At 31.8% G+C, this 24,413-nt stretch overlaps 3 protein-coding genes across 6 annotated transcripts; 1 reads left to right on the top strand and 2 right to left on the bottom strand.

The window, feature by feature from the left end:
• On the top strand, nucleotides 4,601-21,817 carry LOC109327995 (protein WVD2-like 5). 4 transcript variants are annotated; one of them, XR_002105376.1, is made up of 10 exons: nucleotides 4,602-4,864; nucleotides 5,567-5,846; nucleotides 5,929-6,171; nucleotides 6,319-6,359; nucleotides 6,488-6,559; nucleotides 6,704-6,800; nucleotides 6,894-6,965; nucleotides 7,056-7,166; nucleotides 8,553-9,240; nucleotides 21,806-21,817. XR_002105376.1 is itself a non-coding variant. In XM_019561212.1 (9 exons), exons 2-9 carry the CDS (start codon nucleotides 5,577-5,579, stop codon nucleotides 9,033-9,035), a joined length of 1,389 nt encoding a protein of 462 aa, XP_019416757.1. In that variant the 5' UTR covers nucleotides 4,601-4,749; nucleotides 5,567-5,576; the 3' UTR covers nucleotides 9,036-9,497. The 4 variants fall into 4 exon arrangements, 3 of the variants coding, with proteins under 3 accessions (XP_019416757.1, XP_019416758.1, XP_019416756.1); XM_019561212.1 differs by lacking the exon at nucleotides 21,806-21,817 and having other exon boundaries at nucleotides 4,601-4,749; nucleotides 8,553-9,497; XM_019561213.1 differs by lacking the exon at nucleotides 21,806-21,817 and having other exon boundaries at nucleotides 4,601-4,864; nucleotides 6,322-6,359; nucleotides 8,553-9,497.
• On the bottom strand, nucleotides 11,230-14,749 carry LOC109327994 (EIN3-binding F-box protein 1-like). The gene is made up of 2 exons (XM_019561210.1): nucleotides 14,428-14,749; nucleotides 11,230-13,817 (listed from the first exon to the last, which is right to left on the bottom strand). Exons 1-2 carry the CDS (start codon nucleotides 14,450-14,452, stop codon nucleotides 11,932-11,934), a joined length of 1,911 nt encoding a protein of 636 aa, XP_019416755.1. The 5' UTR covers nucleotides 14,453-14,749; the 3' UTR covers nucleotides 11,230-11,931.
• Nucleotides 19,616-24,412, bottom strand: LOC109327993 (phospholipase D alpha 1-like). Its single transcript, XM_019561209.1, has 4 exons — nucleotides 23,229-24,412; nucleotides 22,826-22,891; nucleotides 20,664-22,512; nucleotides 19,616-20,133 (listed from the first exon to the last, which is right to left on the bottom strand). The coding sequence occupies exons 1-4, from the start codon at nucleotides 23,316-23,318 to the stop codon at nucleotides 19,688-19,690; spliced, it is 2,451 nt and encodes an 816-aa protein (XP_019416754.1). The 5' UTR covers nucleotides 23,319-24,412; the 3' UTR covers nucleotides 19,616-19,687.

Here is a 24,413-nt window from a genome sequence, read left to right as displayed (position 1 = left end):
ATTTAAAAATAATTTATTGCTAAAATTAATAAATATACATTTTTAAATTTATTTTGAATTTTAATTAAAACAATAGTTTCACATTAAATACTATTTTTTAGAAATATGTACAAAATTAAAGTTTTTTTTATAATTTTCATGTGTTATTATAATGAGGACAAAATTGTCATTTTCTAAATTTAAACTCTCCTAATGTGAGGAGAAGAAAATTATGGTGGGATCCACAATAATTTATTCTCACTTCCTTCTACTTCTCTTCAACCAAACAAGAGAGTATTATCTCCTCTAATCTTCTTTCTACTCAAAATTACCTCAACCAAAGGAAGACTACAAGTTAGGCAAGTGAGAACTAGAAATGAAGAATCAGACTCTTCTCTATTATGAAGAGAGAAATTATTAATTTTTGCACTTAATTTTAATGAGAGAAATATTATATTATTTTATTTTAGGGGATAAAAGTTGTACATTATATTATCTCTTTCCTTTACTTTTGATATATTTTCCTCTCCATTAATAGAGCCCTAAATTGTCAGCTAATTATATTTACAGTATGAAAATATCATATTATACTATTTATTTTTTATTTTGTTTTCAATAAGTTATTGAAGAGGATTCTCACATTATATATAAGAATGTATAATTTACTAAAAAATATAAAATTGTAATTGAAATGTTATTTAATATGATAACATGTGAGCTTATAATTTTTTTTGGTTATCAAGCTTACAAATTTAAAACATATGACATTTCAGATCTATATTAGTTTATTCATACATTAGTTTTATAATGCAATTCTAATATAATCAACTAATTTATTAGTGAATAGTGTTTAACTCTTAGTTTATAAATTTTCAATTGGGTCATGAACTTTAATTTGACCTTTAATGCTTCAATTATAGTTTATCGTTATTCAATGCATGTTTTGACATATAGAACAAGGAAAATTACTTGTTCCATACTAGCAGTGCTGCATTGATGTGATTTTAAATAAACTGAATACCATGTTTGTTCAAGGCATCCTAAAATAATCCTTTGTTTTTATGAGGAAATAAATGTATAAATTGATAATATATGAGTTTTATAAATTGTTATTTAATTTATCAAGTTAACTGCATCATCTTTTCTTAGTTTCTTTATTATTATTTTAACTTGATAAATTACATGTTTTGAGTTTAACTAAGATCGTTTTAGCTGTATGTTAAAGACTCATAATTTTTTCGTTTTACAATATTTTAATAAAAAAAGTCAAATTTTTTAAAACTTGTGGGCTCCTCGGGGATTAGTGGAAATTTGGGGAATGTAAATGATGAGTAAATATTTCTTGAAGCAAAAAAATGGGATGGGAATGGGAATGATGATTACATAGCAATTTATTACTATATCCGTTCTTATTTTTTGCCTCATTTTAAAAAAAAAATCATTAAAATTTTCTAATATATATTATTTTTCCATGTGTTTGTTAAAAAAATTCCAATTAATTATGTGGACCAATAAAATATTAAATAATGATAGACACACGAAATAACAATTAATATATCATTTAACTTACAAATGAGGCAAATAAATAGGAAAATATATTCAAATAAACATATAAATAGGAAATGATGTAGTGATATTTTACTTTGTTTATACGATTTTCAAGTTCTTCGAATAAATAGATACTAGTAGAGACTCTTATTCGTATCTCCCTAATTGTTTTGTCAATAAACATAATCGACCAAAAACCATTCTTTTATAAATGCACCATTCAATTAAAATGAACGGTAACAAGTTCCACATCCATACAAGTATTAAGTATACAACATAAATATTTTAGATTGGTTTATGTGAAGCAATTGAGCCAGTTTTTTTTCTGACACAAGGTAATGTAGGTGTTGCTATAATTTTCTTTTTTTGACCCAAGTTAATGCTATATAATAATATAATTAGCTCATAAAGTTTAGTATAAATTAATAATTAATTTTATTTAAATAAAATTCACTAAAATTTGTTGCCTAGCTGCCCTGATAAGAGTGCTTAACCACCGAACAAACAAATATGACTGGATTGTCACATCGATTATAAATAAAGGGGCACCTTTATTATTGAAACTTGTGTTTTAAATTGGTATTTTGTGTAATTAAACATTTATATTTCAGAGTTTGCACAATTAGATAGCAAGAAAATATGGTGGTAGGAGGAAAAAAATGTATATAAGAATCATGTAAGATTTTTTATAATATTATTGTATTATCTTTTATTTATGTTTAATTATATTTAACTCTTAATAAAAGTAATAAAAATAAATTATAAATTATATATAAATATTTATACTATTAGTACATAAATATTACACTATATAAAATAAAATAAAAAGGAAGGGTGAAAGCTATTTTGGATGGTCTTTTAGAAGAAACTTCAGTTTCCTACATCATCCCTCATTGGTCGGTTTTTCCTTTCCTACTACTCATAATAGCATCCTACTTTATTTCATCCATTTCAAAATAATTAACACTGAAAGGTAATTAATTCTGTTAAAGATAAAAAAATTGATTTCTTATTTTTCCCATTTGAATATTTTTTGTTTCTCATTACTTAATCTCTATGTAATTTGTAAATATATTATTGAAAAATAAAAATATACTATTCCGTTGATATTATAAATGAATAAATATTTTAAAATAATTTTTCCTATAAGCAAATATTTATTTTGAAATGGAGAGAATAATGGTTAGGATTATTCTATCCATTTCGAGGGTTAACCAAATTTCCATTAACATAAGAAAGAAAAAATGTTATATTTTCATAATAAATAATCATAATATTTTTATATGTAAGAAAGTAATGTATCTCATTTTAAGTAACATATATCATTTTATTAGATACTTATGAAGCTTTCTTAATTTGAAAAAAAAAACATGTTCCCACCAACCTTATTCCTAATATATATTAATTTTGAAACTCATTTTTTCAAGTAAATCAAATTTATATATTTTTTAAATTATTCATTTTATAATAATATTTAGAGTTATTCACTATTTTTAGATTAACAAATAAATTAAAAATATGAGATAACTTAATATCAAATTACTTCCTTATTACAAAATGTCTTATCATGGAAATACAATTCAAAAAACTGAAATACGAGATAAGATAAATTCAATTTCAAAAATATTAATTAATTTGTTAATACTTTTTATCTACTTTTAATATTAGGGGAATTAATATGAGCTCGAATTTACATTTATACTTCAAATCTCACAACTTAACCAATTATTTTAACTTTTGCCGACTTTATCATATTTTTAAAAACACACGTTAATGCACTTATTAAATTGTCATTAAAATACATTAATTTTTGTCATTATCAAAATATGTTTATATGAATGGCATGAATTATATATCTGTCATTGTGATCAAGTAATTCAAGTATTCAATCCACTACTTTAGAATGTGATGCTTCCTTCATATGAAAATTTCAAATCTAATCCAAATAAAAGTAGAGAAAAAATGTTTGACACTATAAAAGTTTTATTGATGTATCACTGATCATTCATTTTAAATCATTACTGTTTCTTTAAATTTTTAATAAAAATGAATGATAGACGATGTATTATTTAGGTATAAATTTCACACAAACAATAAATAGATGTTATACTTACAAAATATAAAAACAATGTGAAATATTTTAAGAATTATTAGGTAATTATTACATCACGTGTTCCATGTTATGAGGATTTTTTAAGTGAACCACATATGTCCAAATTTTATTGATTATTTAATTTAAAGGAATCTATTCCATTGTCCAAATTTACCTCTTAACTCCTTAAGCATCACTAAAAAGTTCATAAGTCTATTATTTTTTATTAAGAAGATGAGAACAAGATAATATTTATACATTATTAGTTAAAGATTTATACATAGTAAGTAAACTATTCATCATTAATTTATATTATTTTTAAAATCAATAATAATTAAATATAAATAATGAATAATACTCTAACAACTAACAACATTCACATTTGGTACATATTTTTTCTCAATCAATTACAAGAAAATACAGAATAAACTCATAAAATATGAATAACATACCACAAAATCCTTTAAATGGTTGCCTTTTACTCCCTCCAATGTTAATTTCACCACACTAAAGACACTAAAAACATAAGTATTGTATAACAAATGTCATTTAATAATGAAACTGAATTATTTTCCTTCCATTCCAATTATTTGAATAAATAAGAATATTTTTATAACAAATTTGCACAAAAAAAAAAGAAATTTAGAAATAATCATATAAATAAGATGAAAGATGAAAGTAAAAACTCCAAAAAAAATATAATAATAAAAGAATGAGAGAGAAGAATAAGGATTTTTTTTATACTAGAAATAATATTCTCAACTTATAATTTTCTTCACCTTTTTTTATAAAGAGTTATTTTTTTTCAGACTTAATAATTGTCCATTTTAACAAATATCATTCTAATAAATTAAATAAAATCTTACACTATTATACCAACTTCTTAGTGTTTGTTGACTCCTCCAAGATTGATCATGAATAGAAATAGAAGTACAATGAAAATAAAAACTAATTATTTTGGCACACAGAAAGAGACCGTAATGGACTCATTTCTCTCTTCTCAAAACCTTGCAAGTTGCACCATTGCCCAATTTATTTATTCTATTTTATCTAAATTTCTGTCAATTTTTTAATAAGAAGAAGATAAATGATGAGGAAACAAGCAGCACCAGCGACAACAACATAGTTAAGTGAGTACTTATATAGTTTGAATCTTTCGGATCTTGTTCTTCGGAATCACTCTTCCTCAGATCTCTTATATCCCATAATGCTATTCTTCTTTTGATGCCATTCTCACTAACCCTGGTAATCTAATCTCACTCTTTACTCTCACTCATTTGGGTTTCTTCCAAATACTCTTTTTTCCAATCAAAATCTCATTTTTATCTGTTGTAGCAATGATAAACCCTCAACTTTAGTAAGACTCTAGTTATTTGTTACTGATTTGTTTGCTTTTGCATTGGGGGCATTACTTTTGTACCATGAGATCAAAGTGTTATACTTTGAAAGTGGGTGTTTGAGAATCCTAGGATACTGTTTTTGCTTGCTTCAATATCCCTGATTTACTTCTTTTGTTGCAGAACCAAGTCAATTTAATTAGAGTTTTAATCAAGTCTTTTTGTTGTTTTATGCTTGAGACTGAGAGTCTCACACTCTTATTTTTCTACTTTTTTTCTTTATTTTTTTTAAAATTAGTTTTTTTAATTGAAGATTTTTTTTCTCTCTTTCCAATTTGTCTCCATGCACTTGACAACCAAAGTTTATGTTCTATGCAAGATTAGAATCTCTTTTGGTTCATTGGATTTTGGACAGTTAAAGAAGAATGATGTGAGATTGTCTAGACACTTTTCAAAACCACTATTCCTGGTTAACAGAGAAGAAGATGAAACTTTCATATAAACATCAAATGAATGCTAACACTTGTTATGTAGGAATAAAATTCGTTCCTCGTGGTCTCGTGTTAAATTATCTCTAAGATGCAGTTCATTTCTTCTATGTAACGTGTAGCTTGGTGTGAATGATGGATCCAAGTAACTTGTCGCCTGCGAACGGGCTTGAAGCAATCCACCAAAATGGTGTTCATGAAGAATCATCTAATTCTGGAAAAGATGTTGTTTCAAATAGTGTAGACCCCAGTGTTAATGAAATCGCAGAAACTGTAGCTCTAAATGGAAATATTGAAAATTTCGACCAGTCAGATAGCACTGTAAGCAGTAACTCATATACGGCAGCAATCAAAGGAGGATCAATTGATACTGTGGATGGCAACAATGGCACCATTCCTAAGGTTGATAGTTCTTTGTTTTTTATCGAATTGGTTTCTTAATTAATTTATATCACATGAATCTCATGTATTCACTAAATTCCAGGAAGAGGAAGTCAAAATCATGGACCAAAAAGTGCAATCAAGAGCACAGAAGGGTCATGTCAAGAACAAGACTGTAAAGCCCCCCAGTCCCCGGGGTACTTCTTCAAGTTTGGTAAAGAAGAGCAAAGACGGAAAATGTGAAGAGGCATCACCTGCTGTTCCAAATGGTACTTCGGCTTTAGGCTCTAACCCAAGACAGCCTATAAAAAATAAATCATTCAATGACAAGCAGACTCAGCCAAAGGTAAACCCCTGTGTTACCTTCGATTGCTTTACCCCGTGTTTACACTGGCATTCAGATAATTGTCTTCCTTGGTTTCTTCTTTTATCTTTTCGGCTCTCGGTAATAATTTGTAGTTTTGACATACCTGATCATCTCTGTTTCTTCCAGCACCCTGCAAAACCTGATGCAGCATCTTCCGAAGCACCTATGTATGTAATGCTTTGCATTTATTTGTGAATGTTTCATCATATGTTAGTTGAAGAAAGAATACTGTATAAAGAAATGATCATTTTTATTATCTGACTGATGTCTGATGGAGTGAGTTTATTGGATACAGGGAGAAGACTAAACCAAGTTCATTGAAGAAAGGGCTGCCTGATAATGTCAAAGGAAAAGAAGAATCTTCTACGTATCCTATTTTTCTGTTCGAATTTTGTTTATTCCTTGTGAAAGGAACTAGGAACTGAAAGAAGATTCTTTATGTTTATATAAGAAGTTGTTATTGAACGTAATACTATGAATGATTATTGTTTTTCCTTAATCCACCTTGAAGTCCTACTGCACAAGATGCCAAACCTCGCATGGTGGGGGTACGTCCAAACTATGGATTCAGGTTCAAGTGTGATGAGCGAGCTGAGAGAAGAAAACAGGTAAATAATTATTACTTGCTTCCACCTTTGTGATGGTTTTCGTTTGAATAAGACTATAGTTAAAAAAATATTAATTGTTATTTTGGTGACCAGTTTTATACACAGCTTGAGGAAAAGATTCATGCAAAGGAAGTGGAGGAGAGTACACTGCAAGCTAAAACTAAGGTGATAATATTTGATATCTTGGCTAAAATGTAACTTGCAGATGCTACCTGTTAATCACATATTCACATGGATCTTTCACTTCATTTATAGGAGACCCAAGAAGCCGAGATTAAAATGCTTAGGAAAACTCTAGCATTTAAAGCTACTCCAATGCCAAGTTTCTACCAGGAGCCTCCTCCTCCTAGGGTGGAATTAAAGAAGGTAAGTTTTCCTGCCGGTCATTGCCCGTGGGCCTTGGATGTGTACTATATGCCTAATTAGTTTCAGAAGAATATTTTTTTTAGTGGTGAAGCCATATGTAGCCAAGGCTCATCACACAACAGTCTTCTGAAACATTTGGGAAGAACAATTCTGCCGATTGAAGCATTCTTGTCACTGTTCCCACTTTCCTCCATCAGTTAATGCCTATATGATGCCTTGCTTGTTCTCAAATACCCTGTGATTTCAGAGTATCTGTCTACTCTCATTATATAAAAGTAAAAATCACATACACTTAATGTCATTAATTACATACTCCCCTAAGTTGGTCTTTTTAGTAATGCAGAAATTGTTTAGCCGTCTGACCAAAAAGTTTAGGTATGCTGGATATAGAAATGAAAGCAAAATTATTATGGTGACTGAGTATGTAATTGTGACTGGTTGTAGAAGTTTGATTTCTGACTTCCAAGTATGTTGGATAAACTTTAATAGGGAAGCGAAATAGAAGATAATCATGTTATATTATATATACAAGTTCAAAATACTACATAAATTGATTTTCATTAATTATGATGTTGATTCAGTTGATGAGTCAGATGGTTTGTTTTACAAAATTAGAGACTGTCAATTATAATACTCAATCTACTTTTGTAGTTACCATCTTTCATCAAACTCCACGAGGAACCTTTAGATTTTGTTTTTCACTTATAAGTTGCTTGTGGTTTTTAAAATTTAGGTGGTTCGTTAACTTTCCAATTCCAAACTATATCCACGAGATTTTGAGGTTCTATCTAATTGGAAATATTTTGAAGCTCTGAATCAGTTGTTCTAGATGGCTTCTTTACTTGATTATCCTTAGATGAATAAGCTTTCCAGGTGCATCTGAAAGGATTTTACTTGGACTTGAACAGTTTCTGAACTTCAATCATGCCAATAGATGTCTAATGTCTTCATACCCACAAGTTAACAACAACAAAACCTAGCCCTACTAGGTGGAATTTGCTACATGGATCAAACAATGCCGTTGTGTTATGTCATAACTCATAAACCATGTCTTCTAAAAAGCCATTTGAATCTTAGTCCTTTTTTATGGTTTCGCCTATAGTTTTTGTATGCCATCCTCTACCTCTATCATCCACCTGATCTACTCTTCTTGTCAGGTCTTACATGGATCAAACAATGCCATTGTGTCACGTCATAACCCATAAACCATGTCTTTAGAAGACCATTTTAGTCTAAGTCTTTTTATATGGTTTCACCTATAGTTCTTGTAAAAAAATTATATGATATCTGATCATTGATCTTCTTCTTGATATTGTTTTTGAGTTAGCAAGTTTGGTCTTTCATTTGGAAATTGAAATTCTTAAGCCTTTCGAATCACTTATATAGATACCAACTACAAGAGCAAAATCTCCCAAGCTTGGTCGTCGGAAGAGTTCAACATATTCAGAGCCAGAAGCGGACACTAGCAGCAGCGTTCGACTAGGTCGTTTAAGTCTGGACGAGAAAGTATCTCAGAGTAAACCCACCAAGGGAGTTATTCCTGCCCATCAAAAGAAGCCACTGAGAAAATCTCTTCCTCCTAGACTTACTTCTGAAAAGATCAGTTCATCCAATTCAGCAACCTCACCGACTTCATCTGAGGCAGTCGGTGATGAAAAGACCTCCTTATCTAAAGTTACCCCCTTGTCCAACACAACAGAGGAAGAGAAAGTTGAGATGGATGCAGCCATTGAAGAGAACAATACTTTGTCCAATGAGACAACCTCCGACAAGCCAAGTGAAGCAGAATCTCATATGAATGGTGATATAGTCATTGAAAACAAACCAGACATCACCTCGGTCCTAGAACCCATAGCAGCAGAACATTAAGCAATAAGCAGGAACAGAACCAAATGTTGACTACTATCAGAGCGATGATTCATCACGTGAATATTATAGAAGAATATGACTGAAATTATTGATTAGTGAAGGCTTGCAGATTTGCATTATGATTTGTGATGTCGTTTTGTCCAAACGGCATTGTTTCTTTTATGTGTTTACTCCCAAAGCTTGCAGGTTTTGTCCTGATGATTCTGTCCTTGCATCGATGTATCACGTGTATGTAAGTATTTACAAGGCTGTTCCAGTTGATATGTTATTTTAGTATGCAGCATTTGTATGTTCAAGTGTTTAGTAAATGGTTGTCATGGAAAATTTTGAGAATGTTTGCCATCAAGTGGTTCAAGTGCATGTAGTTCAGGCCTTGCTTTGTTAAACAATTGGCATGTCACATGAAACAAACTGTTCTATGTTCTGGACACCCTTCTGTTTAATCATTTGCTGTGTTACATATTTGGTTTGTTATACATCAAATTCTATTGTCACTAATATTTATTCAATTGATGATCTTCCCTAAACTCTACACTATGGACATGCCTCCTTCCCATAAATAGTTATTCTATAAATTAGAATTTGAATGTGGAAATTGCTTCTTTTTCTTGAGTACTTCTTCTAATGACAACAGATATTGGTAGTTTTGTATGTGACAACCCATCTATTTTGATGACAAAAGATAAATAAATGAGAATGACCTTTTTTTTTTGGGTACTATCAATGGTATCCTCTCACTTTTTTGGATAAGGAAATAATCATTTTCGAGATTCGTGGCTGCCCATCCCAAATACTATGTATCACAAATGTGGGTTGATTATTATGGGAATGGGTCGGTTTGTGCATGTGCTGAGTGCATTTCTTGAAATTTAAGGAACAATGAATTTAGCCTTAACACCAAAGATTTGGGTTCCATTCCATATGGGTAGTGTAGGGGTTATGTATGGAGCGGGTGATAATCTCAAGTACTCTAAAGTAATAACATCATAAGTACTTTTTTATTTAAAGATGTCATGTTTTTAGTAGACAAAACATAATTATCTTAAAGTATTTGAACAACTTGACTATGGAGATGAGACATGATACCCAATAGAAAAAGGAGACTTTTTAAAATTATTGTTTAGTTGGGAAGTGAGCCTCTTATTAAGCAATTGCATATATTATTTCCAAAGAATTGAACCATGTCAAAGATCAAATATTCGATTCTTATGAGCAAAATTTGTTGAAAAACCCAGAAGGGATTAGTTCATTATTGAATGGGTGGGAAGCATGAGGATTATTCACCCTTGAACACAAAACAAGATAGACACAATCTCATTATTAAGTGAATCCTCACCCTCTTAATATGAATGCTTGGAACAAATCAATTAAACATAATATTTAGTTTATTGGATTAATCGAGTCCAGTGAACTCCTCCACTATTCACTACTAAATCGCTAGATTGGAGTTATGTGATATCAATAAAAGCTTTAACCATGATTGCATGAACAATGGATAAGGATTGATGAACACAAAAGCTTTCACTTCCTTTATATTATTAATCACTACTTGTATATGTCGCTAATGCTCAACACACAATATTGATGTTGTTGAATAAATTTAATGTCAAGAAAATTGGCTAACTCATCTTAAGGTGAATGCATATCTTGATTCAATAGACAATGTAAATAAAACTATACTAGGCCGTAAGTCTCTAATTAACACCAAATTATGGTATGAAATATATAAGATCTCTCCCAAAATAGTAATTGCAATAGGGTTACTCATTGCTTAGATATCAAATTATTTGATCTGAATAATCATGGCCAAACATAACTTGCATTTTACCTAGTGGACCCAAGTGGTGGGATTGTTTTGTAGAATGAACATGTTAGTAATGTGTCTCAGATCATAAGGGACCACATGCCCCATGATATACGCCACAAAACTTGAAGGAAACTTCCCTTGATTAACCTTGTGGAGACTTTTGAAATGATGCATCAATAATCATTAATTGCTTTACATGACAATGCATGTGATTTACATGTGCCTGAGGGCAGAAATATATGGTTGTTTTGTTTTTTCATTTTCTTTAGTACAAGAATTTCATTTTTTTTTCAGGTACAGCAGAATTCTTTGTTTTTCATCGTTGAAACACCTTAGATAGAGTATAATTAAGAACTAAAGATTTAAAGAGAAGTGGAGTTTGGAATGAGAATAAGCATTATTCATTATTTTTCATAAAATAACATCAAGTACAATAGGCATATATCAGTATCACTTACACAACATAGAACTTAAATTGACAAGAACAAAAAGATGAAACCTTAAAAACAAGGACTTGGTATTAAAAAAAACAACCCTTTTCAAAGAGTAAAGGTTGTTTCATAGCAGCATTGTATTAACATGCTGCCATGACCAAGGCCCTTGAAAGACAAGGCATCATAAATCTGAACTGCCAATACAAACCATGAAACTGGAACCGTGAATGTTTCAACATACCCCTTGAACTAAAATTGAGACCCTAACAAATCACGCATAGAACATAGTTCAGATACGCGATACATTTGGTAAACACCATTGGACAAACTTAAGTAAAGAAAAAAGGACCGGGACAAAGATGGTGGCAAAACCAATGTGAAAACATCAGGTGCCAAAACCAGAAAGAGAAGAGACCTAAACTTCCGGAATCCGGTAACTAAGTTTCTCAGAGAGACAGCCATTTAAAAAATGGAATCCAACAATTGGATGCCAAAAAAACAACAGATTTCCAATGATAGGAAAACCTGTAAAAAAGAAATGACTGTATGCTCTGGAAAAAAGCGAACCGGGAACTGGATGGATGATGACCAAGACACACACAGTGGATCCAAAAACACTACTGGGCAACACTGATGTCTAAAAAAACATTCCTTCTTAGGAGAGGATATTACAGGTCCAGAGATGTTCCAGAAGCTTGATAACTGTACTGCTGTTGAGTCTATCGCAAGCAAGGATGTTTAATCCAACAAGGGTACGGCCCAATTTTTTCAAAGCAGGCACGCTCTTGTTTGAAACCGATGCACAACGTGCCAGAGAAAGTATCTTTAGACTATGTAGGTTGCCCTGTGCTAGGGCTGCAATCCCAGTGTCAGTGATTGCACACCTTGAAACATCGAGATCGGAGAGCACTTGACAGTTGGAGGCAATTGCCTTCAAGCTAGCATCACCAATTTTCTTGCAACCATCAAGATTTAGCACATCAAGAGACGACCAATGCAAATTGGCAATGGAGGAAACTACCTTGTCGGTAAGATTTACGCAACCATGGAGATTAACTTTAATCAGGCCAGCCTTAGAGCTCTCAAGCAGTGGAAGAATCCCTGCATCTGTTATTCCCTCAAGTCCATTCAATTCAACATTCTGAAGTTGAGGACACAGCTTTCCCAACAGAGCAAGGGTAGAATTACCAAATCCAGGGCAGTAACGGATTGACAATGAACAGAGTGATACACAAGGAAACACTTCAGGCAATTTCACGTTTATATCTTTGATCCCATAGCAGCTCACCAGGGTAAGAACCTTCAATTTTGCACCACAGGTAAAAAGGAGAGCAAAAAACCCAAATTGGGTAACCCTGTGGCACTCTTCCAATTGCAAGTTCTCAAGTGATGGAGCAGCCTTGGCAAATGATACCAACCCATTGTCTGAGAGAAATGGACACTTGCGAAGCTGGAAGTATTTAATATTTGGACAACCCTTTCCAATAGCTTCAAGCCCAACATCTGTTACTCCTCGGCAAGATCCAATTGTGAGTGACTTTAGTTTCTGCAGAGCACGACCGTTGCTCATAGTCCAGAATCCCTTCTCAGTGACATTTGGGAGGCAATTAAGGACAAGATTATTAACTGAAATGCCATAATGCCCAATAACTGCTAGAGAGAGATCAGAAACTGTCAGTGACTCAAGTTCCACCTTCGTCAAAACATGAGATGTTGAAGTTAATAGGCCAGCAATTCCCTGATCACCAACTCCAGAGCAATCCTTGATTGACACAGACCTTAGTTTGGGACACAACTTCCCGATAGCTTGTAGACCTTCATTACCAACGTTAGGACATGACTCTATTGATAACTCGGACAGATTCGGGCACTTCATCGCAACTGCAACTAAAGACTTGTCAGAAATTGTTGGGCAGTTGATGAGGTCTAGCCTCTGTAACTGCTGACACCCAGCAGCGATCCCAACCAGACCTTCATCACCAACACTAGCAACATTCCAAAGAGAAAGGGACTTCAAAGAAGGGCATCCACAACCAATTGCTTTTAGACCAAGATCAGTCACCCCACATTCTGATTTGTTGTTTCCACGAATCGAAAGCTTTCCCAATCCTCCAATAGATGCAGTACTAACAGCAATGGCAGCGAGTCTAACATCGGTCGCCTTCTTCCCTTCCAAGGTTCGTGATAGGTATCCTTCATCGCCATATCCCTCATCACCACCCTCCTTTTCGTTGATGCAAATTTCATTCTTAGATATATTGCTCAGAAGCATAAGCCAGCGCTTCGACACTGAAGCGCATTGACTCCTATCTTGGCCAACTGGCAACCGTCTCAGGATCTCGAAGAGACACTCATCTGGCAAAGATTCAATAGTTGTCTTTGGCTTCTGCACAAACCATTCTCCACTGAAATCAAATGGAACACTGACACGGGACCTCTTCGGGAGAGGGTAGTAAAACCCAGCTTGATGGCCAAGAGACAAGAACAGATTCGCTTCCTTGGGGTTAGGATATAGTGATCCCCCAGGGTAAAAATCCTCACCTGAAAACCCAAACATATGCAGGATTAGAAAAAAATGTGTATATAAAATTATTAAAACATGTAAAAATTCACCAGTAAATAGAACCACATTAAGTCTACTCTATGTATGAAAACTTTGAAATAAAAATAGAAACCTTATATGTTTATGAAAAATCTTATGCATCCTCTGAAATAAACAACAGGCTCACATCAACTTTGAAGGGAATTACTGATCTCAGATGCATACAAAATAAATTACTCAAAGTAGAACCTTCTTCAAACAAGGTCCAATTTTCACTAAAGACCAATGGTGAGTACAAAAAAAATAAGGACCTAAAACAAGTTCTTAAAACAAACCCACCCGAAATAAATTTCACTGTCTAATAAAAAAATTAGACTCTGAATCTGTTCATATCTCATAAGATCCACCCAAACAAACATACTATCATGCAATACACACAAAATAATCCTCACCAAACCAACCCAGAAAGTCAACATATAACTCCAGAAAACCACATATGAAAATCAAAACTTCAATTTCACATAATCATATCTATTGAAACCAATTTCATAAATGAAACAACTAGGTTCATAAATCAGAACAAAAGACATGAATAATGAAGAAATTTACCAGTAAAGCTGATAACTTTAGACATGGGCAGAGCTGAAAACACTGAGGCAGGTTAAATCTGTGCTGTTTTCCACTGAAAAACCCTCCAAAGAGAGCGAAAAAAACAGAGAAGAATATAAAGATTGTGACTTTACTATCGGTGTATGAATTTAGGGAGAAGAAATGCATGAGATAGAGGAAGGAGTAGAAGGAGATTATGGAACCCTGTGAGATAGGGAAAAAAGAGAAAGATGAAGAGAGAAAAAATGAAATGGTTGGTGTTAGTGAAAGGGAAAAAGAAGGTGTTATTGTAAGTGGAAACAGATTCGGGTAAATGACAAATACACTGAATGGAATCACAAATGCAATGTATCTGACCATAGAATGTGGGGTTTCTTTGTTTTATTCTCCCACCAAATCAAAACCAGATACCACTTACCATATTTAATGGTTTTCTTTTCTTTCTATTTTTTTTGTTGCATTTTTTACTTAATCTATGAATAAGGGTAACTTTTTTAAATTTATTTTTCACCTTAGCCACCAATTCTAGGTAAATTCAACAGTTTTAAGTTGTACATAAAATTAATGGCTAGGATGTGGAGTAAGTTTTCTTGAAGTAAATGGATCTCACTTTATTTTATATTATTATTTTTGGTTACGTTAACCTTGACTCTAAAAGCTTAGGCTAATAGTTATTATGGTAAATATACTTTTGGAAGCTTAGTTCATTATTATTTCTCAAATAACAAATTCATTAATTTTCAATAGACAGTTATTCTTTAAAAGATTGATGATTTAATATTATCTTTTGGGTTTTATGTATCTCATATTTTAGAAATTTAATACTTAATTATATATATGTATTAGCGTGTTGACATGCACTGTCGTGTCTGTAGCCTTCCAATATCCAGATTTTGTAGCACGATTTGTTCTCGATCCATTTGGGTACTTCCTATCACGTAGGCTGAAGAAATACCACTCCAAATCTATTCCAGGTAGCAATGACTGCCCTAATTATAAAAATAAAAACTTAAATTGATTATACTATGTCTATTATTAATTACCTTCAATACTAATGACTACAATTTATTCACTTGACCATGTAGTAACTAGTTTGTATTTTATAAATTCAAATATTATTTTTTTTGCTAAATTTATGGTTGAATTTATCCAATTGGTCTAATATTCAATTTTTAAATACACTTTTAAAATAAAAAGATAATAAAAATAAAATAAGAAAATAATATTATATGGTTTTTTGGTAAAAATAAAAAGATATTGAGGGCAAAATAGGAAAACACAAATTACACCATGATGAGTGGTTATTTTGTGTTTTTCCTTTATTAATAGTATAGAAGTATAGATATTATATTTATTTTTATTGTACTTACATTTTGTCTGAATTTAGTAAACGAGTTTAAGTAACTCAATTATGTTTTTATTTTATTTTTGTAATTTCTATAAATAAAAAAAACTAACTTCACAATTATCCACATACTGTAAAATTTTAGATATTTTCACACTTTATGACTATCTAATCATATGCAACTCCAAAGGTGGAAGTAACACAATATGTTAGCATGAGTCTAAATCATAACTTTGCATGACTTAAGTGGGATATCCATTAAGTGGAGGGGTGAATTTGTTAGGAAAACAACTTTAATGGTGAGAAGAATCACTTAAAGATGATCAATATCATCATTATATAGTGAATATCATTAGTGTCAAATTTTCTAGAAAAAAAGAGCATGGAGAATGAAATTACATGTATATCATCTTGTATCCAAATTCATGTATATAGTGGGATATGATGATTCTTTAGTTTTTCAATTGTAAACTATTCTTAGCTTTAGTTCATTATCTAATGAGATGAAAATAATTGATTTGTTTGTATGTTGTCTATAATTGAGGATCATAATATTTCTTTATAAGAAATACATGTTCTTTTTTAAAAAAAGATTGACTTGTAAACTCACATTGATCTCATTTGAATTCAAACTATTTCATGGAAGACGATACTTAATAATTTTCTTATTTCTAATTTGATCGATTATAAAAATAAAAATAAAATATTTAATATTTACTCATAAGTTTTCGTAACAATTATGTATATACTCATAAACTTTACTTAAATTATGTTACTTTCATTTGATGGAATGTGTGACATAAAAACATATTTATTCTATTAAATGAGCAAGAGTAACTCTTATGTTTTGATAAACCATTTTAAAAATATTTTCATTTAAATAATGTATACATCTCTTTTATATGAATGGTTGATAACTTGATATATATAATTCTGAACCTCCTCCATAATTTATTTTTCTAACCCTTCTTTCGTCATTTTCCTTAAATTCAGATTTAAACACATGAACATGTATACAATATATACTTTTATCATTTTCGTGGATGAAGGAGGACGTATATATTTTATTTAATATATACACTGTTTGATACATATTGAATTTATATAACTCCCCCTTGATATTTAAGTGTAGCTTCATATAAGGAACATGGGGTATGGGCTTTTCTTTAGAAAGGGGGTGTTATGTATTTATTGATTGTTCTTCATAAATCAGATTAATTCACACGTATTCTTTCAATCCCAGGTTCATTGCTTTGAGTTAAAGATATATTTTTATATTAGTATTCCTTCACCATCCAAATGATCAATTTGACCGTGACTAAGTGACTAAGGAATTTCTTTAATTATCATTAATGCTTTTTCTTTCACCCCTAAAACATGCATTGTACCTGGATTAATAACAATAACATAATATAAAGTATAAACAGTGAAAGATAGAGATCCCCTTTCTCTTTTCCTTGAAGCTTGTCGTCCACTTGGATTAATGTATAGCTGCTCTTGAAATTATAACCTTAGACCCTAGATTCAATATCTTTTTATGATGTTGATTATGGACTAGAGTGCGATTGGGGAGCCGAAGAGTCACTAGTGAGACACCACGTTTTGAACCAAAACCTTAAAATATTAGTTTCATGTACATTTCTTTTTTATAAATTCTTTCACTTATTCCCATATATTCAACGTGAGACTTCAAACTTGAATAAACTGCTGCGGACTCATCTAAATTTTGGGAATGTGTATTATGTTCATTTGACTATTTCTAACATGTGATGACCTGCTTCTTTGCACTGTTTTTTATTCTCCCTGACTCATATATTCAAATCTTAATTATTTATTGTTCACCTTTTTAGGTTAAGAATTCCCCATGTTGGCAACTTGAAAGACTCTATTGTGGTCATGCATGATAATTATTATATTATTGCTGCATTTTTGTATGAACCATCCTTCTCATCACCACCATCTTATTTTATATTATATAATAACCAGAACTTTCCAATTCTATTCAAAGGACAAGATTAAGAACATGATTATCTGTTCACAGCATGTTCCATCTTCTATTGAACTTAAATTGCAAGTAATAATTTGCCAAATAATGATTCATTTATATTACACATATAAGGCTGATAAAAAGTATTACTCAACCAATGGCGTGTGAGTTAATTTAAGTGAAAGGATCTAATTCTCTTAACCACGATATTAGAAATTAATTTTATCCATTTACTTTTTTATTCATTTATCCATTGTATTGTAAATTAAATATTTACTTGGTAGCTCTAGAACAATTTTCTCCATTGTACATATTGGTTAGTGTCTTGAATAATGGGATATGGATCACACAGCCCATAATTTTTATCTCCTTCTGTCACAAACCAATTAAACTTCATAAAATAATATTAAAATATTAATTTTTATTTTTATAATTATTCTTTTTAAATAAATAGAGTTTTGTCATTAATTTGAGACATCTGACAAAGAATGAGGTTAAGAGATAGAATAAGATATCTCACTATTCTTTTATTGTTAAAACAATAAATCAAAATTTTATTTGTAACATATATATCCAACCACCTAAATCAAATGATAAATAAGAAATTAAAATATTGAATTTGAAAATCATTTAAGCAAATTTTAATATATATAGGTAAACCAATTAAAAATAATAAAAATTAAATTTAGCAGAAAGTGACACGTGAAGATTGTACATATATTATTGATTAAATCTATGTTCGTCTATGTGCATGCATCTGCCTCATTGGTATATGGTTTCAAACACTAGTACTGATATTTTGAATAAAGAGCAGTTATCCATATACCATAGTTCCCTGTTTAGTCCAATAACATGGTATTATATCATTTAAAATTTTAACTTATATTTAATAGAGTTTAAAATCTACGCACAGTGTAAAGTTTTTTACACTATCATCACATTATCCACCGTTGATTTGTATTACTTTTGTTTGAAAATCAATGATGATTAATACATCAAGGTAGATGATTAACTGACAGTGTAAAAAACATTTACACTGTAAATATATACATATTAAATCCTATTTAATAAGTCTAAGCCATTAAAACAATACACATTGCAAAAGTTCTTGTGGCACTATGTTATTTGAGACATGTTATCTTCATTCAAAACATGATGATTATTAGTTTCAAATATTGTCTATTTATTATGCCTTTACCCCAATAATATATATCCCTTTGAGATTATATCCTGATTAATCTGCAATAGTAATACTGAGAGTTTTAAAGATTAGGGCTATCGCTCTTGGCCATTCAAAATGGACAAGTTGATGTGCCTATATATCTATATGCTATATGAATGGTAGATTGCGGGTTAAAATGAACATCAAAATTAATATCTGTATGTCGTTTTCATCACATGAAGACGATTTAACACGATTGTTCACTCTACATTGTTACATCTACTTGAATGTTAAGGTATACAAGATGGTCCAAACTTCAAGGGAAAAAATATTATTAGAGTCACTATCATATATTTAAAAAGTGGTTAATTCAATGCAGAATATGGGTAAAAATGTTGGGTACATGAACCATGATATATAAGTATAACTGATGTGTGATTAGAGGATAGGAACTATAGCACTCAGTGAGTCAGAATAGGAAATGATGTATCAATTAACCAATCTGTTTTAAATAACTAATTCTTGTCCATGAGAAAATTATTAATAATTCAACATTCATTGCATAGCTAGATGATTGATAGTTTAATAAGAACCATAATTTATTTGTAGTGTTGGTTTGTTGCTAAACCATAATTTATTAGGAGGAATGATTGTATGGTACTGATATTGGTAATTAATCATTTTTAAGCCATAGATCAGTGAAATGATTTTTAACATAATAGTATGTTGAATTATACATGAATGTGACAAGTAAACAACATGGTAGCTAGGTGGTAAGTATTGGAGGAAGGTAATCAGATTTTGTGCCAAGAATAGGAGCCTTAGTATCAGGAAAAAATTCAAACCCTGGCAGTGTTGTTATAGTTCCATCATTGGCCACTTGTATAGGGTATCTCAAAAGGTGGTGAATTTTTGCATTTTCATCAAATGAATCCTTTGAGTATAACTCCCAATTCCTTTCAGCAAGACTATTCACAAAACTCACACATTCTTTACTTTCTGGGTCTTTGAATATTTCATCATCAGGATCCCCTATATGCTCATACCATAATGCTCTCCTGAACCCATATATTTCACCTCTTGCTCTTTGTGGGCCATGTGATGTTAGATGATGTGGTTGGAATGCACCCATTGCAATCTCTGTGTCCCTTCCACCATCCATTGATCTTTGGTTTATGTTGGCAGAACCAATAATTATGTATTCATCATCCACTGTAGGCACCAAAGCAAACCATTGTTATGGTTTCATTAATATGTTTTTGAACAAACTGTAAGGAATGTTTATAATGAAGCATTTTTTTGGGAGATGGCTATGGATAACTAATGATCCAAATGTTGAGCAGCATATATTGATAATACTGTAGGAACCAATAGTTAATGAATATATCAATTTAGAAGTCTATAACATATAAGTTAAGACGTTGGTTTAGTGGTATAAGGTCTTACTAGATCGATCACCAAGTAGACCAAAAGGTCAATGGTTCGATTCTTGAAAACAACACTTATTGGAGAGACAGTTGTTAGGAGTCTCAAATTGAGTAGAATATCAAACTCAATGTGGTACTTAAGCCATGAGCCTCTCCCAATTAATAAACTAGTCTTTTGGGTTGAGTTTGTTATTCTACTCGGTGTGAGACTCCTAACAATAGTCACGCACCCCAAAGGGATTAATTCCTTATGCATAAGATGAGGGGATACATGGTTATACAAAAAAAAAGTTAAAGGATTCATTGATCTCTTACCTATCATCATCTTGGAATGAACATAGATCATGAACCTCCTAGCATTTTGTGCTCTCCTATAGTCACTGTCTGGTTCTGGTGCCTCTGGAGGAGTATATTCTCCTTCTATCTTAGGCTCTCTCTTACCAAGACAAAAAAATGTCAAATAATCTCTAGGATGTGCTGCAATTCCCTTATTCTGTATGGCCTCAGCAATGTCAGAATACATCATCTCCATGGTCCTCCTTTGCCAATCTAATATTGCTTGAACTGAAGCACTTTCAGGTACACCTTCTGGCCACATTGGAATCACAATGTATGCAACAAATCTCTGTCCTGCTTCTATCTTACTAACTATCTTCAATGACACCTCTTTTGGTATAAGATGCAAAGCACCAATGTCCTCAACTTTTATATCAGATGCTTTCCAACCATATGAACTCCCTAGAAAATATTGATTCTCAATGTAGATGAACCTATTTGCTGTCCTAATAGCATTTATATAAGCATCTTGAATACTTCTATCAATGATGTTATCTTTTCCACTAACAAGGCCTAATTCAGCAACATCATTCGGGGCGCGGGGGAAGCCATTTGCAGCACCACCATCTATGGACCTAAACAACTGAACACTCCATGTTTCACTATCTTCTTCTGATTTCATTACATCAAAGGGGTGGACCATAATTGCATCATGGTTTTCAATTGAGAATAGGAATTTCTTCCCAACTTGCTTCTCCCATCTTTGCTCAAAATTGTATAATACATCCCATGCTATTGGTCCTTCTAGCTTGCAATGAATGTCATGCCATGGCTCTCTTGGACCACCTTTTTTTATAGAAGCACTAGGGAAATTTGGCTGATGAAAATCATCATGATGGATTGTATTCAAAGTTGAGAAAATAGGATGATCCAGAGTATCATATCTCCCATCACATAAATCAATTCCACCTATGAAACTCACCACCCCTCTCTTCTGAGATCCTTCAATTACAACATGGCTATCAACAACTATACTCTTTTGGTGATGAGTGAACATTGTTGAAGTCTGAAAACCTTGAACTATGCTTCTTCCATTATCGGGATTTCGCGGACACAGAACACAATGCACATTTGTGTTTCTAAAGTAAGCTTCAGTTTCTTGATCATGTGTTGCCATCAAGCCATCTTTCTTAAAATCTGGGACAGAAGTCCTATCATCCCAAACAAGCATAAGAACACTTACACCTTCATTGGCCTTCATCTTAAGAAGATCCCCAATGGTGATTGTTTCCTTCCCTGGGTCTCTAACTAAGGTTATTTCAGTGTAAACAGACCAACCAGTTATGTAAATAAAATGTTTTGCTCCCATAATGGCATTGAAAATGTCCTCCCAACATCTTCTATGCTCATAATATTTTGCACCAGATAGTGAAATCAAAGGGAGATAAGTGTCATGAGCAACATGAGCATCTTGGTATAATGTAACACTACAACCTTGTCTTTGATTGAAAAATGTTCTAGGAACACCATCAAAAGACATTCTTATTCCCTCAAACCATTTAGTAACACTTAAGAATTGCAAGGTGACACGAATTTTAGAACCACCTGGTATAGGACGATGATCTTCTTCATCTAATATCTCAAACCATCTTTCAACTATAGGGCCCTTAAGAACTAGTTCAGCAGGAACATAAGCTCTTCCTATTAGAGTTGCCCCTATTGGATTATTATCTTTAACAGTGAATACAATGTTTGAGACTTGATGAGCACAATATATTTCAAATGTCTCGTTCCAATTAGGATTGTTGGGTTGATTTCCTATCATTCTGGTTCTTCCAACTCTTGCTTTGTCTAAATCAACTGTTGCATAGAGTCTTGTCCCAACAATCTTCATGAAATATTTACATGCTAATTGTTAGAAAAAATAGTTTCACATTTATGTATAGGAAATGAAGCATGTCACATAAGGAACACTAAGGTAACAAACTATAAAGGGCTATAAGAAATTCATTTTTTACCTATCAAAAATTCGTATTAGTTATTGAGTCACTCAATTTTGTATAGTCGCCAATTTTGAATAACTTGTTAACTTTGTCTACATTTTTTACATCATTTTTTTCATGGTAAATTGATGAACTAAATTTTGATTTGATTAGTGAATAGCATAAGTAAAAATTAGAAAGGTAAATTGGTTAAGATACCTCAGGCCTGCATAGAAGACAACCCTTGACTTGGGCTAGAAATCTCTTTCCCTTCTTTGTTGTGCCCTTTATCCAAAAAAAAAGGTTAATAAGAAAACAAAAGGCAAAGACATCATAAGAAAGGGCTAAAGAAGGCTTGAGAAAAAACATATACAAAGAAGGCTTGAGAAAAAACATTACAATTATACATACAACATATTAAGACTTCTACATCAATATATTTTTTAAAATAAAAAATTATTTATTGATAATGATATATATTGAGAAGACCCCTCTCAATAATTTAACCCCTTAATAATTTGTTACTAACTTTTCCTCCTAATTCTATAGATAATGTATAGCAATTAAATATATTTTCCCTTCTTCCAATGATTAATACAATATAGAGTTTAAGTGGAGATACCTTCGTGCAGAAATCCAAATTACATCCACTTTGTAACCTATCAACTTCAAATATAGTCACCTTAAGAGTCCCATGTAGCAATTGAGGCATTTTATTTTTTACACTTTATACTTATTCCCTCCTATGCTATCATATAATCATAAGTTCATAGAGGGTAATCAAAGTGAGTGAAATAAAATTAAAATTATAGTAAAATGTAGGATACTTTATGAAATGGCTGAAAAAAATGAGGGATCTCTTTATTGAGTAAGCGTAAAAAGACAAGGAAATAAAAGTCATAGTTAAGTTGATAATGATGTATATATGGAGAGAAATGAAAGAGGGAATAAAGGGTGTATTTTGTTTGAAGAAATTAAAGAGAAATGTTTTTGGAGAACATAAAAGAGAATCGGTTCCCACCTTGACTTGTAAGGATCACTCTCTAGTTGCTTGCACACGTTAGGTGGGTTGTCCATGATCCAAGTTACCATTATTTTGAGTTACTAGCTAAATATCAATGTATCCAATGTTGTCTCATTGATTTGTAATGCTTTTCTTTGAAAGTCAACAATAGCTAACATATGAATGCTGATGATTTGCTGACACTGTAAAAAACAGTTACACCATCAGTGTATACCTATTAAATCCCAAGATTTATTGAAGAATTTAATTTCACACAAGTTCAATTGGTGGCATTACACTAACATGTATGAATCCTATTACAATCTGCAAATTGAATACATGTTTGTCAAATGGAAGAGGTATGTTTTCCTTGAAGAACAGAAGCTACCAAACCATATAGGCCTTTACTTATTAATCTGTTTTTTCTAAAGTAAGAAGAGACTAATCAGTGAGCCTTTTCTATGTGCTGATTACTTGCTCCTAAAGATTAGGCTATGATCTTTTCCCAGGTGCACCAACTATTTACTATGTGCTGATTCTTTCCTAAACAAGGAGGACGAAAACGCTTCCTCGATGGATCGTTCAACCATTTATTAACTTTTGGCCATGAAAGTGACAGAGTAGCCTTGCAGCCAATATAATATCGAGCACAACAGAATTATAACCTCTCCTGAGAAGAGAAAATAACTGATGTAAATAAAGCAGCCAGATAGATCCCAGTGGGATTAACCCGGCATAGTTGTTGAGTCTCCATCTCCTTGTCTTTTTACATAGTTCCCCTAGATCAAGATGCCAAATCGATAC

This window comes from Lupinus angustifolius, chromosome LG15 (assembly GCF_001865875.1).
Source record: "Lupinus angustifolius cultivar Tanjil chromosome LG15, LupAngTanjil_v1.0, whole genome shotgun sequence".
Taxonomy (NCBI): Eukaryota; Viridiplantae; Streptophyta; class Magnoliopsida; order Fabales; family Fabaceae; genus Lupinus; species Lupinus angustifolius.
The sequence above is the reverse complement of the archived record's forward strand: the minus strand, read 5'-3'. Positions and strand labels throughout refer to the sequence as shown.

Excerpts from the sequence above, each read along its gene's own strand:
- LOC109327994 (XM_019561210.1), bottom strand. The coding sequence starts at position 14,452 with ATGTCTAAAGTTATCAGCTTTACTG. Across the intron at positions 13,818-14,427 it reads TAAAGTTATCAGCTTTACTG|GTGAGGATTTTTACCCTGGG; the intron begins GTAAATTTCTTC and ends TTGGGTTTTCAG.
- LOC109327993 (XM_019561209.1), bottom strand. The coding sequence starts at position 23,318 with ATGCCTCAATTGCTACATGGGACTCTTAAGGTGACTATATTTGAAGTT. Across the intron at positions 22,892-23,228 it reads ATTTGGATTTCTGCACGAAG|GGCACAACAAAGAAGGGAAA; the intron begins GTATCTCCACTT and ends TTTTGGATAAAG. Across the intron at positions 20,134-20,663 it reads TCATTCCAAGATGATGATAG|TGGATGATGAATACATAATT; the intron begins GTAAGAGATCAA and ends TGGTGCCTACAG.
- LOC109327995 (XM_019561212.1), top strand. The coding sequence starts at position 5,577 with ATGATGGATCCAAGTAACTTGTCGCCTGCGAACGGGCTTGAAGCAATC. Across the intron at positions 6,172-6,318 it reads ACAAGCAGACTCAGCCAAAG|CACCCTGCAAAACCTGATGC; the intron begins GTAAACCCCTGT and ends TGTTTCTTCCAG. Across the intron at positions 6,560-6,703 it reads GGAAAAGAAGAATCTTCTAC|TCCTACTGCACAAGATGCCA; the intron begins GTATCCTATTTT and ends TCCACCTTGAAG.